An 18846-nucleotide genomic window follows, 5' to 3' on the forward strand; every position below is an offset into this window, starting at 1 on the left:
AAAGGGAAGCAGTGGTTGGGAAGGGAGTAAGACAGGGTTGTAGCCTCTCCCCGATGTTGTTCAATCTGAATATTGAGCAAGCAGTAAAGGAAACAAAAGAAAAATTCGGAGTAGGTATTAAAATTCATGGAGAAGAAATAAAAACTTTGAGGTTCGCCGATGACATTGTAATTCTGTCAGAGACAGCAAAGGACTTGGAAGAGCAGTTGAATGGAATGGACAGTGTCTTGAAAGGAGGATATAAGATGAACATCAACAAAAGCAAAACAAGGATAATGGAATGTAGTCTCATTAAGTCAGGTGATGCTGAGGGAATTAGATTAGGAAATGAGGCACTTAAAGTAGTGAAGGAGTTTTGCTATTTGGGGAGCAAAATAAATGATGATGGTCGAAGTAGAGAGGATATAAAATGTAGGCTGGCAATGGCAAGGGAAGCGTTTCTGAAGAAGAGAAATTTGTTAACATCCAGTATTGATTTAAGTGTCAGGAAGTCATTTCTGAAAGTATTCGTATGGAGTGTAGCCATGTATGGAAGTGAAACATGGACGATAAATAGTTTGGACAAGAAGAGAATAGAAGCTTTCGAAATGTGGTGCTACAGAAGAATGCTGAAGATTAGATGGGTAGATCACATAACTAATGAGGAAGTATTGAATAGGATTGGGGAGAAGAGAAGTTTGTGGCACAACTTGACCAGAAGAAGGGATCGGTTGGTAGGACATGTTCTGAGGCATCAAGGGATCACAAATTTAGTATTGGAGGGCAGCGTGGAGGGTAAAAATCGTAGAGGGAGACCAAGAGATGAATACACTAAGCAGATTCAGAAGGATGTAGGTTGCAGTAGGTACTGGGAGATGAAAAAGCTTGCACAGGATAGAGTAGCATGGAGAGCTGCATCAAACCAGTCTCAGGACTGAAGACCACAACAACAACAACATGTTAGATATCCTCTAGAGGGGGTTCCATGTTTCCCACTAGTCTTATGAGCAGCATACTAAAGTCATGAGAGATGTGGAACTAGTAGAGAATATTACATTTTTTGATTTCAGAATCTTGGATACAGCAACTTGCATTGTATTTTTTCCACAAATAATTGTCAAAAATTGTAGGTGTATTCAGATCACATACCCAAGCAGCACTTCCCGACCTAAACAACTTTACCAGATTGGCGTCCACCGGCAAAAGACCTCATAAACACCTCCACATGCTGTCAGCTCTGCAGGTCATGTGACCACAACTCTAGTCAAAACTTCATCTGTGGGCAATCACATTTGGTCGCAAACAGTCATTTATATTTAAATCATATTCATTAAAATTATTTATCACAAAATTTAAAATATTCTTTCATTCATAATTGTTATAAAATTCACCATTATTTGTTTTTAGGTCATTACATTGCTGCAATGCACACACACTAGTTTTATAACCCAAGTAGAGCTTTCATTTCGACACTGCATGATTCAAATGTTATTTTTGTTTTTATACCAATTTCTAACTTTCTATTCAAAACATACAGTCAAATCTTATATGGATCAAAGTAGAACTTTAAGGACCAACTGTATAAACATCTCTGACTGGAGATCAAATTTGACATTAGATTGAAATTGAACTATGTTCAGGACTCAACTTGATTATATAACACTGAACTTGGATCCACCAAAGCAGGTTCAAATTTCATTTTAGCTAGCATGTAACATGCTTGACAACACAGCTAAATTCGGCTGTTGATACAGTTATCGCGCTTCAACTGCAGATATTTATTGTTCATCATCGATATGCAGTATTTATTGTCAAAGGTGTCGTGCTTAACCATGGGAGCAAATAAACAGAAAAAGAAGTGATCATCAAACTTCTCTCAATAAGAGAGATTTGCTGCTGAAATTGTGCTGGGCCAGTATAAAGATATAATTGAATGGGGAAAAAAGGAGAAGACGAAGCCAGGTAAAGTCACTGTGGCCAACAAGGTAAAGGCATGGAGAGAAGTTGCTGTTGACTTTGATTCTCTTGTAAGGCTGATACCGTTTGGACAGCTCTGCAAGCTGTCACTATGTCTGCTTTAAACAGTTCACCAAACACTATTTGAAAGATTCCTGTGGCATAAAATCTGAAGGTTAACAGCAACATGCAAATTGCTATCAGTGGTTGGTTTCTTGTGCTTGGTTACATCAGAGTCTCTGAGCCTTGGTTGCAACTGCTCTACAGTGGTTTCTCCTGAGCCTTAGTTGCAACTGCTCTGCAATACTTTTCTCCAAACAAAACCTCAACTTAAATGTCTTATTATTTAACCCCAAGAGTGGGTTCACCCTTTCAAGGACCATGCAGGGAGCTCTTTGGGTCTCATCATCATTGTCCTCCTTGGACACATCTGAATGCTCAGATATTTGTGAAGTAAATGAAAGGAAATAATGTAATTCACATCATGTAGAGTTGTTGCCCACAGAATTTTCCCCAACAGCATTCCAGAACACTTGTAAAATGGGGAGTATGGTATGGTTTCAATGGTATGGAATAGCATGGTAATACTGTTGTAATTATCTTTACGATCGATAAGCAGAGTAAGTAGTAACAAATAGAAAAAAAGGTCACAAATTGATGTGAGTTTGAACATGTGATCTTCTGCAATGCATTTCACAATGCAGCCTCTGAGCCACCAAAATTAATGAAACAGAGTTATGTGGTTGGTTTCTTTAAAAATACTTGCTTATGTTCTATTTATCAACACATATGGAATTGTCATAGCAGTTTAAGAACGTGTTCAGTAGTCAAAAATTTGATATGAATTGCACAGTTACTGCTAATCAAGCCAAAAAAGAACATATATAAGTGATGTTGAATCATCATTGGCTGCTGTCCCATACTTAACTGTTCAGTGCAAGTATTTCTTATTTTCCTTTCTTATTCTGCTGCTAAGTGCCTATAAAATGCCATTGAACTAATCACATAAATTATGAATTGTATCTTAAGAGCTGTCACGAGATTGATTATTAAGGACATATGTAGCTGATAAGTTCCTTAACCCAACCTTAACCCAAAAAAAGTATTTTGAGCATCAACGACATAGAAATGTCGTAGTCACATATTTACTTGCACTTTTTTGTGTTAATGACAACTTTTTTTTTAATATTGTTCCAATTGGTATCTGCTAGAAACAAAAGCAACGAATTGTGGTGCCACTACACTATAAACTGGTGATTAGAGCAGAACTTGATTTTGAACTCTGAATTTCCACCATCAAATATGATCTGATTTCATGGCAATATGACCTAGGCTTAACATTTATACAATGCAGATTTCCAGGTTAGGCTTGATCTAAGTGTTTCGGCCCGTTGATGGTCGAACTTGGGACTCCAGATGGCCGAGCTGAAGCCGGGACCCACCGCGCTGTATTTCATCACACTTGTTCCATAAAATCGTTAATGAGTTCATTTTACATTCACACTGTTTAACTACTTCAGAATGTATGAGGGTTGTTTTTTAAGTAAGGGCCGTTCGCGCGTATAGTCCCGTAGTTCGCGCGGACGCCGCATCAAGCCACCGCGCCACTTGCTGGCATCCTTCCCATTCACACTGATGCAAGTTGCAGCTCTGTAGCTGATGTGCACGCATCGCTGTGCTACTTTATAATGTTTACGATTATTGAATAGCCCACCGGGTGTGAGATATGGTCAGTGATACGTTTTTTGACCGCGAGAAGCCTATCAGCTGCAGAAATTCATTGTCAGTTAACAGAAGTTTATGGCTTGAATGCAATGAGTGAAGGTAAAGTGTGTCAATGGGTTAGAGAGTTTAAAAATGGCCGTCAAAACGTCCATGACGAAGAACGCTCAGGCCGTCCCTCTGTGATCACTGATGATTTGGTGGCTGCAGTCGAAACAAAGATTCGTGAGGACAGAAGATTCACAATTTCCACTCTTTCTTTGGAATTTCCACAAGTTTCAAGATCGGTTTTGTACAAAATTGTGTCTGAAAACCTAAACTTTAAGAAACTGTGTTCTTGGTGGGTACCCAGACTCCTCACAGAGGACCACAAAGGGAAGAGATTTGCCACTTCATTAGACTTTTTGATTCGTTACGAGGAAGAAGGGGATGACATGTTGAGTCAAATTGTCACTGGAGATGAAACATGGGTATCCCATATCACTCCCGAAAGCAAGCGACAATCGATGGAATGGCGACACAAAACCTCACCCGTCAAGGTCAAAGCCAAACAGACGCTGTCAAAGCGCAAGATTATGGCAACTGTGTTCTGGGACTGGCGCAGTGTTTCGCTAGTGGAATTTATGCCACGAGGAACGACAATCAACTCAGATGCCTACTGTGCAACTCTAAAGAAGCACCGCAGAGCAATTCAAATCAAAAGGCGCGGCATGCTGACAAAAGGAGTTTTGCTCCTGCACGATAACGCTAGGCCTCACACCTCTCAAAAGACTCGGGATTTGATTGATTCTTTTCGCTGGGAAGTTTTGGACCATGCACCATACAGCCCCGACCTTTCTCCTAGCGATTTTCACCTTTTCCAGTACCTGAAACACCATCTTGGTGGGCAGCACTTCAATGACGACGATGAAGTGAAAGCGGCCGTGAAGTCTTGGCTGTCGGAGCAGGCGGCTGAATTCTTTGAAGAGGGAATTAAAAACTTAGTTGTACGGTATGACAAGTGCTTAAATAAACAAGGCAACTATGTAGAAAAATAGGTAAAAGTGTGTAGAATCAGAAAATAAAAGTTTTTTTACAAAAGTATTTGTATCTTTTTTTAAAAATAAAAACGGCCCTTACTTAAAAAACAACCCACTTAACTCACGTGCTAGAGTAGATGGTGTTGATTGTAACTTCAGTATTTTGTTATTTATTTCTAACTTGTGTTCACGAGGAGTGCTAATGTGCTGATCGAGTGTCTGATTCGTAAAACTGTAACTCGATCTTTAATTCATCTTTTTGATACTTTAATTGTTCGAACAAATTTGCATTACTGTTATATAGTTTAGTACTCAGTATCTCACCTTGAACCTTCAAATCGGCTTTTAAATCTGCCCTTAAATCTGCCTTTAGTCGGTTGCCAAATCGCTCACCCCAGATTTTTAAAAAATTATTTTAAACCTTTCTGCCTGCTTCTACTTAATATAGGCATATGACAACAACAATAATAAACCTATGATTAATTTTAGTCAGTTATAAACAATCATAGTGTGTTAACAGCTTATTTACACACAACCGAAGTGAAAAACTTCAATAAAGAAATCCGCTTCTCTTTGCTCACAAAACACACCACCTGCACAATCAACAACAAATCAGCTTGAATTTAATAGAGCTCACGAAACGAAGGTTGCGTAACTCACTGTTTTGTAAACTGAGTTGCTACAGGTGAATGTGTGGTTGGATTATTGTTGCTGTATGTTGATGGGCCACAGATGTGACTGCTTTCTACTGAAGGTCATCACTGTAGAGGACTGATGATGAGTTGGAGTCCTTAGTAGCTGCCATCAATGGTCTTTCATTTCGTGTACTTATTAAACGTTCTTTGTTGTAGGTGTTGTCGATTGATTTAAAAATTGTACATTGGCCACTCAGTGCTACTCAATTTTCTTGACATACAGTGCTGGTAAGGGTTTTTGCTCTGCTGTAATCTTGGCTGTTGACCCCTGTGTTAAGGACCACAACAATATACGTCACTAAGATTTTTCTTCAAAATTAATGGTTTCTTCTTAATTCATATTTGCTTTATTCTTCTCCTGCCAAATGCATCGCTTTCCATGCATAGATGTATTCTGGGTCCTGTCACGGTCAGCAGAATGATGTCTTCCCTCATGTAAAATGTGTATGCACTCAGATAAAAATTTATGATAGTCATTATTTTTTAATATTGTTTGGCTGTTTCTTGATCTAACCTTGCAGGGAAACTGTGTCTTTTCTTTGTATGCAGACTCCATCTCCTCTGCAACTTCTTCTCTGCTGGAAACTGAGAAATGTTTGCAAATCCAGATTACTACTACATAAACAAAACATTTCTCCAGAAACCTTCATATAGTAATTCTTCATTTACATAAGGAAACAATTCATTACCATTCATGCTAATACATACATTCTGTATGCCATGAATGACAGATTGCCAGTATCTTAATGACACTACAGCTTTCTCTCTTTTATCCAATATGTAATACTGATTGTCACATTGTTTGTTACTCTGTGGCACACAACATAAACTGCAATGAGATTTCATGGAATATATCTCTGAAACAGCAGATAATACAATGCATGATAAAGCAGATGTCATCGTCCCTCCTTGCAGAAATGCTGCATCCTTCCACACCACAGTGCATGCACAAACAAGATGAAAATCTCAAACAGAATACAAGTCTAAGTAGCCCCAGAAGAAGGTCGCTGCAACTGTGACTGAAACATTGGCTTTCTCCAGCAGTAGTTTTATACAATATGATGTAGTACTATACCCAGAAAACTTTTATGTCGAGTGACTGGCTGCAGAACTCTACGCAGTTACGTAAGTCTAAATTCGTTTGCAAAATAAATTTTTTTTTCAATGTGGCAATCACCGTTCATAAATACTATAGACATTGGACAACACATTACTTTACTAAAGTGATTTCTTTCACCATATCTTATTAGTACATGTGTGTCATTCACAAATGTTCCAGTTCTTAGAAAATCCTTTAAATTTGTTGGAAGATCATTTATGTAGGTTAAGAACTGGAGCATTACTGAATCTTGCAGGTCTCCATCTTGTTGTTGCCATTGTGGGCCACTCCTTACTGTTAAAAATGTAATTCTTGATGTGTGCAAGAGCCATAAAATTTTACCAGTGATGAAGAAAGACATTTCAGTGGTAGAGACCATGGATGTCATAGGTTTAATGGCTTACCCACAACTGGTGATAAATATGCCACATGACTACTGGCTACAGAACATGGCTGTCTGGGTGTGACTTAACTTCCTTGGGCTAATGTATGACTGTTTGTTAAAAACTTTGCTCATAGATGTCTGTGGGCCAAGCTGTACAGTGTCTGCTTTAGGGCCCGATGCGGTAGTGACCAGTCAGTCCACCACACTGGTGATTTTGCAGTCAAATTGTTGAGGGCAGACACATAATGCAAGTAAAAGATTATTAAATCTTAAAGATCAAGGGAGTCACAGTTATGATGTATGCTACACTCCAGATTTATGTTTTATGTAACTGGTGTATTCAGAAAGATATAGCTTCCTACTGAATGGTGGTCCTTAATGAAATAAAATATAAGTTTATCTGGGAAGCATGTCCCATTTACAGTTTAACTAGCAACACACAAGTGATGGTAGTCTCCATTTGATATGCTCAAATTACTAAGTGCATATATACACCAGTTCTTCTAACCCCATGCTCAGATACATAAACTAAAGTCCACGTATAATAATGGTCTCAAGCTCCAACATCTAATGTCACAATCACAAGTCTCTATTCATAACCTCTATCACTTGGGTGCACTCCCAATCAGGAAAATCACAAGTTTCTGATAGTTGTAACTGAACATCTGCTCTCATATCAGAAAAATCGAAATCAGCATACTTGTCTTTTCCAGCAGCTCCCCAAAGTACATCTGCCACTACCACATCCACTGATGCCAGCAAACTTTTGCTGATGGGACCTCATATAGGTCCACACCATTTAGATGCATTTCTTACAACACATTTGATGCAGTTAGAAAGGAATGAAAATGAACTAGAAATGTAAATGTAAATGGAATTGGACCACCATTCCTACACTAATAATTGTACAATTAATTTACATCTGTTACATGAAGTATTATTTGATACCATGTCTACTGACACTGATAACTATTCCATTAAACATAAATATGTAATTTACATAGACAAGAATGGGTGTTTATTGCAGTTTCATTCAAAAATTGTTGAAGATGTTAATATGGTAAATTAATTTGATATGCTAATAACTATGTTCCACGACAGTTATAAGTGTAAATATGGAGTACTGTCTGATATGACACACTTAATGTAGACACTTATTATCATAGTATATTTAATAATAATGTAATTTGCGTCGCTTCTTGTGGTAATGGCTACTGTGCAGTGCCATTATCTGATATTATGTCTACCTTGCAAGCCAGCCATGTTTGTTATTTATAGTGTGTAAACATTTATGGTGTAGAGTGGAGTTATGCTTGTAATTACTGTCGGTGCTTGTGTACAGAGGATTGTATTTCCTGTACTCACATATAGCCCTTAAGCTTACTGCACCAGTATTCCTTGTATCATTTTAAGTTGTTAGAGTGTTTGTTCTGTTCAGAGTCTAGATATTACCAAACAACTCTTAGCTTCAGACATCTGCAGCTGTTAGTGACCCTCCTGGATTTTACCTGTTGGCGCTTACTACTTAAGACCAGACAATCAGTCCTGCCAATCCATCCTTTGCCCATAGGCCCTCATCATGCCTACCTTGACATAACCCGTTACTATTTGCCCAGCCTCCATTCATACACACACAACACAAGAAACAGTCTTCTATGATAATTTCACACTGGATACATTTCCTAAAAGAGAACCATCCCTGGTGTAGTTCAACAGCTTAAACTAATGGTTATGCACCTTTACTGTTCCAGCCTTTCAAAAATACTCCTCACAGACTGTCTGTTATTGTTCACACTTCTAAGTGTTCCTGCAGCTGTGGAACCTTACCTGGTTTCTTCAGCTTTAATAAATAACTCTAAGTGGCAGCCTGAGGCTTCCTCTCCAGCCTTGTTATGTTACACGGGATACTATGAAAATACACTGTAATTATAAAAGTGTCCTTTATTCATGTAAATTACAGCATAGAGAACTGCCATTATGCCTTAATACTTACCTTTATCATGTATAGCTTAAAAATATGAGGCCTTGGAAAGATCCAGAATATTACAGCAAGATAATTTTTCTCTTTATCTCTGTGAGGACTATTTCTCTGACATAAAATATGGCCCACCTTTGAAAGTTAAACTCAGAGACAATTAACAGATAATTACTGCTCACAAAAATGAATTCTTGTTCTACTGGAGTCCCATCTGCCTTTTTTAATACTGACACTGCTGCTAGTTGAATACAGATATTTAATTCCCTGGCCACCTGTGTTTGATCTGACATTCTTTAAATCCATCAGTAATATTCCACTGTGGATATAAAATTTGACCTTTTATTAAAAAGTTAAATGGCAAAGTCATCAGATTTATCATTACAAGATCGGATTTATGAAGATCTATCATTCATCTATGAACTCACTGTACTTCTACTATTACTACAATTTTGTGAGAAGGGTAGACTGCTACTCACCATATAGAGGAGATATTGAGTTAGACACAGGCACAGCAAAAAGATTGCTATACATTTGAGCTTTCAGCCAAAAGGCCTTTTTCTAAAGTAGGGAACATGCACAAATTCAGACAAGCTCAGCTCACACTCACATGACCACTGTCTCTGCTCACTGAAAGTCTTCTGGCCAAAAACTAAAATGTATAGCAATCTTTTTGTTGTGCCTGCCTGCAACTCAATGCAGTCTCTCTATGGTGAGTAGCAATCTACCCTTTCCTAATATTCTCATTATCCCATCCCGAATTTTCCATTCTTTGATTTTGTACTATTATTAACTACAGTAATTGTAGATTATGCCATTAGTTATGTATTAGTTATGGTATTGCTTATACAAAGTGAAATATACTTCACAAGCACTTCGCTTCAATGATTTTCTCTTAGCAACTAAACATTAACTGCTTATTTACTCTTCACAGTTACAGCCAATTACCTGGAGAGATAAACTGGCCTTAATATCAACATGTTTGTGCATATAATAATTTTTACTACTTGTTTAAAAAAGATAATAATAAAAGAGAGAGAGAAAGAAAGGGAAGATAGTACATGTCACCACTACAAAATGACTATAGGCCCTTTAGTCAGTTATTGAACTATCAACACAAATGTTTGTGATGCTGCTTCTAGGAGTAATGTCAGGAAGACCATCATTTCTTTACAAAATTAATATATCTGAATTATTGATGGTAGCGTTATGATTCTTAATCCACCCTGAACTGTTTGGTCAACAGCCATTACTACGAGTGTATACAAAAAAGAAATGCCTCCAAATTTTTTGTGTGAAAACTCTTAAAGCTCTTTAAATAGAACAAACATTATTAACATTCTATGTCTTTATTCTTCATGTCTACGTATTTGCAACCCTTTGCCACTAGAGGAGTGCAGTTGTAGTGCCTCGAGAATTTCGGGGTAAATTTTAGGGACATTCGTATTTCACCATCTCAAACACATGATATTTTAAGGATGAGTGTGTGAGAGTGGAAATGTGTCTACTGCGCAATGATTTATGTGTGTGTGCAGGACAGGTGTGTATTATGAGAAGACTAAAGTTGTGGCGGTCTATCGGCAGTGACAAGTGGCGGCCGTACATGCCTTGGAAGCTGTATGTCCAGTACAAGGAGTAATCAAGGACTACTCTTTGGCAGTGAAATAGTGTTGATGACTGTTGGGAACAAACAAAATATGTTTCATATAGAGACTCATATACTTTGTTGTTTGACTTGCTAGGAGCAAGAACTGTTTTGACAAGGGTTGTTAAAACCAAAAGAGACTGTAATGGCATATGTTAAGTTCTAATGTTTTCCAGACAGGTTTGATTTGCGAGACTTCAAAGCACATGAGAAACTTGTATAGTTGTTTTATTGTGAAGAAGAAAAATATAGCAAAGTTGATATGAAAGTATTCTGAGAGTAAGAAATCATTTCAAAAGTAGAGAAGTAGTTCAGTATCATTTCACTAACCAGCATGAAATCTTCAGAGAAGAAGCATTGTGAAGATTTATGCAGCCATCTGTCCTGAGAAGAAGATTGGCTGCACACAATACGTAAATCACCTGCGTGAGACACGTGAGTCTTGCACCCCAGTACCACAGTCTCCAGCCATCAGGAAAATGTTAGACAGTATGGTAGTGTGTAATGTAACTATTTCTGTGTGTGAGAAACAGTGTGCTGTAATCAAATTTCACTTTGGAAGAGTTTGTCCACACATGGAGCATCCTCTCCTTCAGTTTGACACAACATCTGCAACAATCTGAAATCTTAGGTTCTCTGTTATTGACCATGCTCCATAAAGTGCCTTATCTGAGAAGTGGAGAAGACCTTGGCTGTGCCTGTCGAGCACCCAGGGTGCAACCATCTTCAAGTGGCTTATTCAGATGCCCATAATGCCTGTCGCTTATGTTCTGAGGCCATCCTCGGGTCATTTAGGTGGCTGGTGGAAGTGGTGAAGGCTGCTGGCATCACATTTGGGGTGCAAACAGAGCTTGCAATTTGCAGTATTGTACCCACAGTCGAATGGGGACCTTTGGTACGGAACTGAGTTGAGGTCTCAAACCAAAGGCTTCATTAGGTCTGTGATGGTCTTGGCAGCAGGTTTCTGGACCTGTGTTATTGGATGGCAAATTTTGGGACTCCCCTTGGTAGGTCAGGGGTGCAGTATACAATAGAAGCAGCTACTCAGATAGCAGAATACTTGTGGAGTGCATGTGGGGTTTGTTTGTGATAGGCAGTGGTCTGAGCTACTCTGATGAACTCATACCGGATGACACACAGATAATAAATCGAGACCACATTCAGGGTGATGACATTTTGAATTTCAAAATTTTATCAGTAAATTTTTGAGGTATGCATAACAAAGTTCCTGAATTTAACACCCCCCAGAAAATTTCTCATGCTCAAACTGTTGTTGGGACCAAGAGCTGGCTGAAATCCAAAATAGAAAGCTCAGAGATATTTAGTGATTCATGGAACATATATCAGAAAGACATATTAGATACCATAGGAAGGGTGGTTTCATTGCAGCTGAGAAAAGTATTGCCTCTATTGGTGTCAGATTTGAGTTCTACAGTGATGTTACTTGGTCACATATAAAAAAGTTTGTAGTCAGTAGTGTGGAAATTCCCAGATTATGCAGTATTAGTTGGAGGTAACTTTAACTTACCAAGTATAGACTGGGACATCCATGGATTCGTTGTAGGGAGTACGGCCAATCTTGTGAATTACTTTGAGCATGTTTACCAAGAACTGTCTTGAGCAGCTAGTTAGACAGCCCACAAACAATGGAAATATTTTACATCTTCTAGCTACAAAATTGCCTGACCTTATTGACAGCGTGAGTATAGAGACAGGGATTAGTGACCACGATGACACCATAGTGACTACATTTCCTACTGTTAATAAATCAATGAAGAAGACTAGTAGAGCATTTCTGCTAGAAAGACCACATAAGCTATTGTTAGCATCCCACTTAGTCAGTGAACTGACATCATTTAATACCAGTGTGATAGATGTAGAGGAATTAAGTGCAAAGTTTAAATAGATTGTAAATTGTGCTCTGGAAAATATGTGCTGATTAAATGGATTAAGGATGGGAAAGGTCTGTCATGATTTAAGAATGCTGAGGAAGGAAAGGCTGTTGCACTCTTGCTTCAAAAGTGAGTGCGCAAATGACGACAACAAAAGTTAATAGAAGTTTGTATGATTGTATAAACATCAGTGCATGATGCATTCAACAATTGGCATACCCTAGCAAAAGATCTTGCTGAGAACCATGCATGAAATCAGTAAGTGAGTCTAAGGCTGCGTTCACACTGCCGGCCGGGCGGAGCCGAGCCTGGCCGGGCCGCCGCCCGCTTCGATATCAAACACATGGTTATGAATTGCGGTGTTCACACTGGCGGCCGGGCCGCGCCGACACGGCGTAAGCCTCCCGGAGCCGAGCCGGCGACATCTCGAATGTTTAATATTGCCGGCGCGAGCCGACCGCAGGCGCGAGCCTGTGGAGCAGCACTACTGCATCTGCAGTATACGCATCACACGTCTCCCTTCTGCTTTCATCACAAGTGTGACTGCACACGTCTTTTATTTTTAGATGTTACCTCACATTTCACAATCAGTGAGGAAAAATTACGTTTATTATAATGATACATGAGAAATTACTTTTATTTCATTTATTTAATCTACCGTATTTACATTTAAATTTGTGTTCTGTTTCGAAATTTTGTCTTGAATGTTCTGCAGCACATACTAAAATGTATTATGATTCATTCTGTAATACGAATAAAATTTTTCAGGATAGTTTTTAAGTTCTTCATGTAAAGAAAAAAACTCTCCTAAATGTCTGTCGCTATTTATGGGATGAATCCATAACCTCCTAGTTCTTCTGTACTTCAAAACTCGACGAGTTACAGCAGATTCAAAACAATACGAATAAAAGAGTGAAGACATTGTTCTACACGACAGCACAGACTAGCTAAAGGCGAGCGGCTGTTGGCTGCAGCTGCGTTTTCTACTGACTTGCTTGTCAGCTGTCGAAGGGTGAGAATTTTTTAAAATTTATTTATTTGGCCTCCGGCAGCTGACACCCATTTAGCCAAAGAGAGGGGATTACCTTGACAGTGCAGCGCAGCCCGCCAAGGAAGAAAAAAAAAAAACAATGAAGAACAATGAAACGCACATCTGTGTCGATGTACAGTAGTTTCATTAACTCTCCATTATTTTTTCTGTCAAAGTAGACAACGAGACTACAGAATTGCGCTTCAGTTTCTGCAGTAAACGTATCACAAATCTCCAGTTTGTTTTTGTGATTAGTTTTACACCACTGATCACTAGTAATTAGTTTTTTTTCTGTCCTGCATTATATGACTACATTAAACCAAGCTGTAACCGCTCGAACTCCGTGGCTTGCGGACGCGGCACTGACGCCACTGAATATCTCGCATTACTTGTGACCAGAGACAGATATCAGTGTCATTATCATTTCAAAAACTTTTTGGTACTTTTAGCTACATTTCATTCGCAACAATGTATGGTCTAAAACGGATCTAACAGTAAGCTACCCGCTACATAACTTTTTCACTACAAGATTTGTAAATCAAGTGCACAACGCTGACAAATAGCATCATTTCACAATGACTGTTAAGAAATATGAAAAGACAAATGATTCAATACGAAGCTAAGATGTTACACTAGTACGTGTACAAAAATCAGATTTTTTAGCCTGATACTTTCTTCAAAATCGGTTGGGAAGCGTTACGAAACTAAGAAATCACGCGAAACGAAAAGTAGACTTTTTCTTTTTTCACGTCGTAAGTAACGCTTTTAAGGAAAAAATGAGTTCATAAAACGATGTGGCGCAGTCTTATATACCGCTAAGAATTTTTAGAACATGAAAATCGGAGAAGTGGATTTTCCCCCATTTCACCGTCCCGGCTCGGCGCGGCGCGCAGTGTGAATGCACTACACGTCGGCCTGAGCTGGATAGGCACGAGCCGAGCCAGTACGCGTCAGCCCGGCCCGGCCCGGCCGGCAGTGTGAACGCAGCCTAAGGCTTCTGTCCAGTCACTCGTTGACCAATGTGGTGTGGCAGTAGAAGACAGCAAAAGGAAAGCTAATGTTTTAAATTTCACATTTAAGAAATTGTTCACACAGGACAATCATTTAAACATACCATCTTCTGACCATCACATAGACTCCAATATGGACAAAATAGGTGCACACATCCATAGTAGAGAGAAACTACTCAACGATTTGAAAGCAGATGTGTCGCCAGGTTTGTATGCAGTCCCAGTTTGATTTTACAAAGAGTACTCTAAGCCTCGGCCCCTTACTTAACTTTCGTTTTTTGTGTATCTCTTGTCTGTCACAAAGTCCCAAGTGAGTGGAAGAAAGTTCAGATGACTCCTGTACATAAGGAGAGTAAAAGAATGGACATGCAAATTACAGACCAATATCCATAACATCAGATTGCTGCAAAATTCTTGAACATATTCTCCGTTTGAATATAACAAATTTCCTTGAGACAGAAAAGCTTCTGTCCAGGAATCAGCACGGCTTTAGAAAGCATTGCTGATGCGAAACTCAGATTGCCTTTTTCTCACACGATTTCCTGTGAACAATGGATGAAGGGCATCAGGCACATTCCATATCCCTAAATTTATGAAAGACATTTGACTTGGTGCCAGACTATTAACACGGGCGCAAGCACATGGAATAGGTTCCCAGATATGTGAGTGGCTTGAAGAGTCCTGAAATAACACAACCCAGTATGTTGTCCTAGATCCCAAGTGTTCATAAGAGGCCAAAGTATCATCAGGAGAGTCCCCAGGGAAGTGTGATAGGACTGCAGCTACTATCTATACACATAAATGATATGGTGGACAGGGCAAACAATAATCTGCAGCTGTTTGCAGATGATGTTGTGTGTTGAGGAGGGTGTCATCATTGAGTGACTGTAGGAGGATACAAGATGACTTAGACAACATTTCTAGTTTCTGTGAAGAATGGCAGCTAGCTCTAAATATAGAAAAATGTAAGTCAATGCAGATGAGTAGGAAAACCAAACCTGTCATGTTTGATTACAGGATTAGTAGTGTGCTGCCTGACACAGTCATGTCTATTAAATTTCTAAGTTTAACATTGCAAAGTGATATGAAGTGGAATGAGCATGGAGGGATTGTAGTAGGGAAGGCAAATGGTCAAATTTGATTTATTGGGTGAGTTTTGGTGAAGTGAAGATCATCTGCAAAGGAGACAATGTATAAAACACTTCTGTTATCTAAAACTTTGAACATAGCTGCTAAGGTTCAGTGACTGTGTCAGAATTATATTAGAACAAATAAGCCCTCGGTCACAAATATAAGTCAAATTGACCAGGTTTCGACGCTACTGTTTTAGAACAGTTAGTCTAATTCTGAAGACGACGCTCATAGTTGCGTCGAAACCTGGTCAGTTTGGGCTTAATATTTGTGACCGAGGGCTTATTTGTTCTAATATAATTCTGTTATCTATTCTCGACTACTGCTTAAGTGTTTAAGATCTGCAGCAGGTCAATTAGCAAGACATGGAAGCAATTCAGAGGCAGACTGCTAGATTTATTACTAGTAGGTTTGAATAACAAATCAATATTATGCAGATTCTTCAGAAACCAAATGGCAGTCCGAAGGCAACATTCTTTTTGAGGAATTCTGTTGAGAAGGTTTAGAGACCCAGCATTTGAAGCTGACTGTAGAATGATTCTACTGCCACCAGTGTACATCTGGAGTAAGGACCACGAAGATATGAGATGAGAAATTAGGGCTCATACATTGTTTTTCCACCACTGTATTTGAGAGTGTAAAAGGTGTTGCTATAGATACAATTCTGACTTGGCTGCATCCAAATTTCATCTGTTTCCAAAATGTAATGAACACTTTTGATAATTTCACTTCAATGATAATGCAGTGGTGAGGTTATGGCTCCATCAACAAAGTCAAACATCCTATAATGATGGTGTCAACAAACTGGTCTCTTGTTGAGATAAAAGTGTTCATCGACAGGGTGACTGTGTTGAGAAATAAATTTATAGACATGTGGAATAAAGATGTAGAGTGTTAATAATGTTTGTTTTATTTAAAATGCTTTAAGAGTTTTCACATAAAAATTTCAGAGGTGTTACTTTTCAGTATTCCCTCCTATAGTTTTTCTTGTAAATTTTTTCCTATGTTGCCATATTTGAGACAATGGTAACCTGTTTAATGCACAGCCCCTATAAATGAATAGTAGTTCTGTATGTTAAGGCTGAGGAAGTGTATAGATGACCTTTTATGGGGATAATTACAGGTATTAATACAACAGTTACACGAATTTTATGAAATCAGATGTTACTGTTAACTGTGTATCTTGCATTTTTTTCCAGACACATTTTATGTAACTGCGGCATCTGTAAATATTGCGTCATCCATTTCATCAAAATCACATCTAGGAAAACCACTAGGAAAAATTGGAACAGAAGACTGGGCTGCGGTAGTTCAGAGTGGTATCAGCATTTTAGGTATGTACACTTTATTTATCATCCGATTATGCTTTCTTGGATGATACTGAAATGCTGAAATGTAAACAGGGGCAAGAGGACTTCCAGGCATAATAGCAAAGGACATAATGCTTAACCTTAACCTTTTGGAAACTGAAAATAGTTTCTGCATGGGAAATTGAGTTTGTAGGGAAATGGAAATCATAATGAATGAAAAAGAGTATCGATATAGACAGAAGGAAATTCACCCCAAATCCTTTGAAAGGGCTGGCAGTCATAATTGGATCAGAATAATGAAGGCCTAACAGTTGAACATGAAAGGGAGCAATATAATCAGTTTACCATTACCCATGTTCACAATATGGCTGTGATAGCTACAATTATGTGATTCCATAGTACTTATATTTACATGCAGCCTTATTAATGTGCATTTTTGAGTTAGCTTTTTAATATTATAATACCCTTAGCACTTTCGTGCATACCTTAACTGCTAGTGTCACGTATTGCATTGCTTAAATTAAACATTACATAGAGGGAAACAAAGAAAACAAATTGTAACCATTCAGTTTAGTTGTTAAAAAATGACATAATTCCTCCAGCCATATTCAGGTGTCGGTTTTATTGGCAACTAGTTTCGATGTTGTTACAACATAATCTTCAGGCCCTAAATGCAACATACCATACACAAACAACCAATGCAACTACAGTAATTTATGAGTTATTGTGCAAAACAATTCTATTATAACCATTTTACATAATGGCTAATTTTAATGAAACTAATTAAATTTTTGGTCATTTCCATTAAAATGCCATCACTCTGGACATTAGCCATTTACATGGTATCACTAAATACAAATGAAGCTGTATATGGACAATCGTTTTATTATTGGTTAATATCAAGTATTAAAAAGTGGGAGTATAAAAGCTTAAGTGACAAGCCATTATTGTAATGGATAATAATATAGGCATGGAACATTGTAAATTATTATTAATTTTTTTTAAAATAATGAACTATAAAGAGGAGGACATATGTATTGCCAATCAGACATATGTTCGGTAAACTTCATTGTTTACTAGTAGTGAACGGTGGGCAAGGTAGGTTGTTTTGCATAATAACTCGTAAATCGCTGTTGTTGCATTCGTTGTTTATGTATGATATGTTGTATTTAGGGCCTGAAGATAATATTGTAACAACATTGAAACCAGTTGCCAATAAAACCAACACCTTAATACAGCTGGAGGAATTATGTCATTTTTTAACACATATTATACCAGCTGATGTCCCAAGTTTTAATTATGGATATACGAAGATTCAGTTTAGTTACCAGTTGCAAGTGCTATGGGCAAATGACTATGGTAACCAGCACATGAAATAGTAGCGGAATGTGATGACAGAGAAAAGAAATAAAAGACATGGCCAGCCTCATTAAGTAATTGGATATTACTGTGACGGATGTTATGTAAACATGTAAACAAGTAAGCGGCAGTTACTTAGTTATTCCCATGTAAGTGTACATGCAAGTCCTGATTGCCTACTCTTGGTCTCCTGGTTCAGGTTTGACACTGACTTTTACTTTCGTTCGTTAGTTAAAAATGTTTCTACTGTGTTTTTCCCCTAGTAAGAAACTGTTTATTAGTTCTGAAAGGGAGTGTATATTCTTGGTTCATTAACTGGATAATGGAAAATCTTGCTTGGAATATAAATACTAGAAGGAGTAAAAGTAGCAAATATTTACACACTTGAATTGTAGGGCAATCAATGAAAGACTGAAAGCATTGCAAAGCTTTAAGATATGTCTTTCTTCTGAGCTTCTTGCGCACACAATACTCTTGATGGATTGCATTGTACATTGGCAGATGACTAGGGGAGAGAAGCAGCAAGGGAACAGACTAGGAATGTGGCACAAGTGGGCTCACGCCATGTAGGCACAGGGAATTGCATCACCATGAAGTAGATGAGTAGATTGGAAATGGGGGAAGATGGGAAAAGGGGCG

At 38.3% G+C, this 18846-nt stretch overlaps 1 protein-coding gene across 1 annotated transcript in view; it reads left to right on the top strand.

The window, feature by feature from the left end:
• The window catches only part of LOC124594191 (cytoplasmic dynein 2 heavy chain 1), a 786854-nt gene that overhangs the window by 482218 nt on the left and 285790 nt on the right, over positions 1–18846 (top strand). The window contains exon 44 of the mRNA XM_047132551.1: positions 16738–16872. Within this exon, the coding sequence (XP_046988507.1) occupies positions 16738–16872 (135 nt within the window). The remainder of the gene's footprint in view (positions 1–16737; positions 16873–18846) is intronic.

The sequence above is a fragment of the Schistocerca americana genome, chromosome 2, assembly GCF_021461395.2.
Source record: "Schistocerca americana isolate TAMUIC-IGC-003095 chromosome 2, iqSchAmer2.1, whole genome shotgun sequence".
NCBI classification, from domain to species: domain Eukaryota; kingdom Metazoa; phylum Arthropoda; class Insecta; order Orthoptera; family Acrididae; genus Schistocerca; species Schistocerca americana.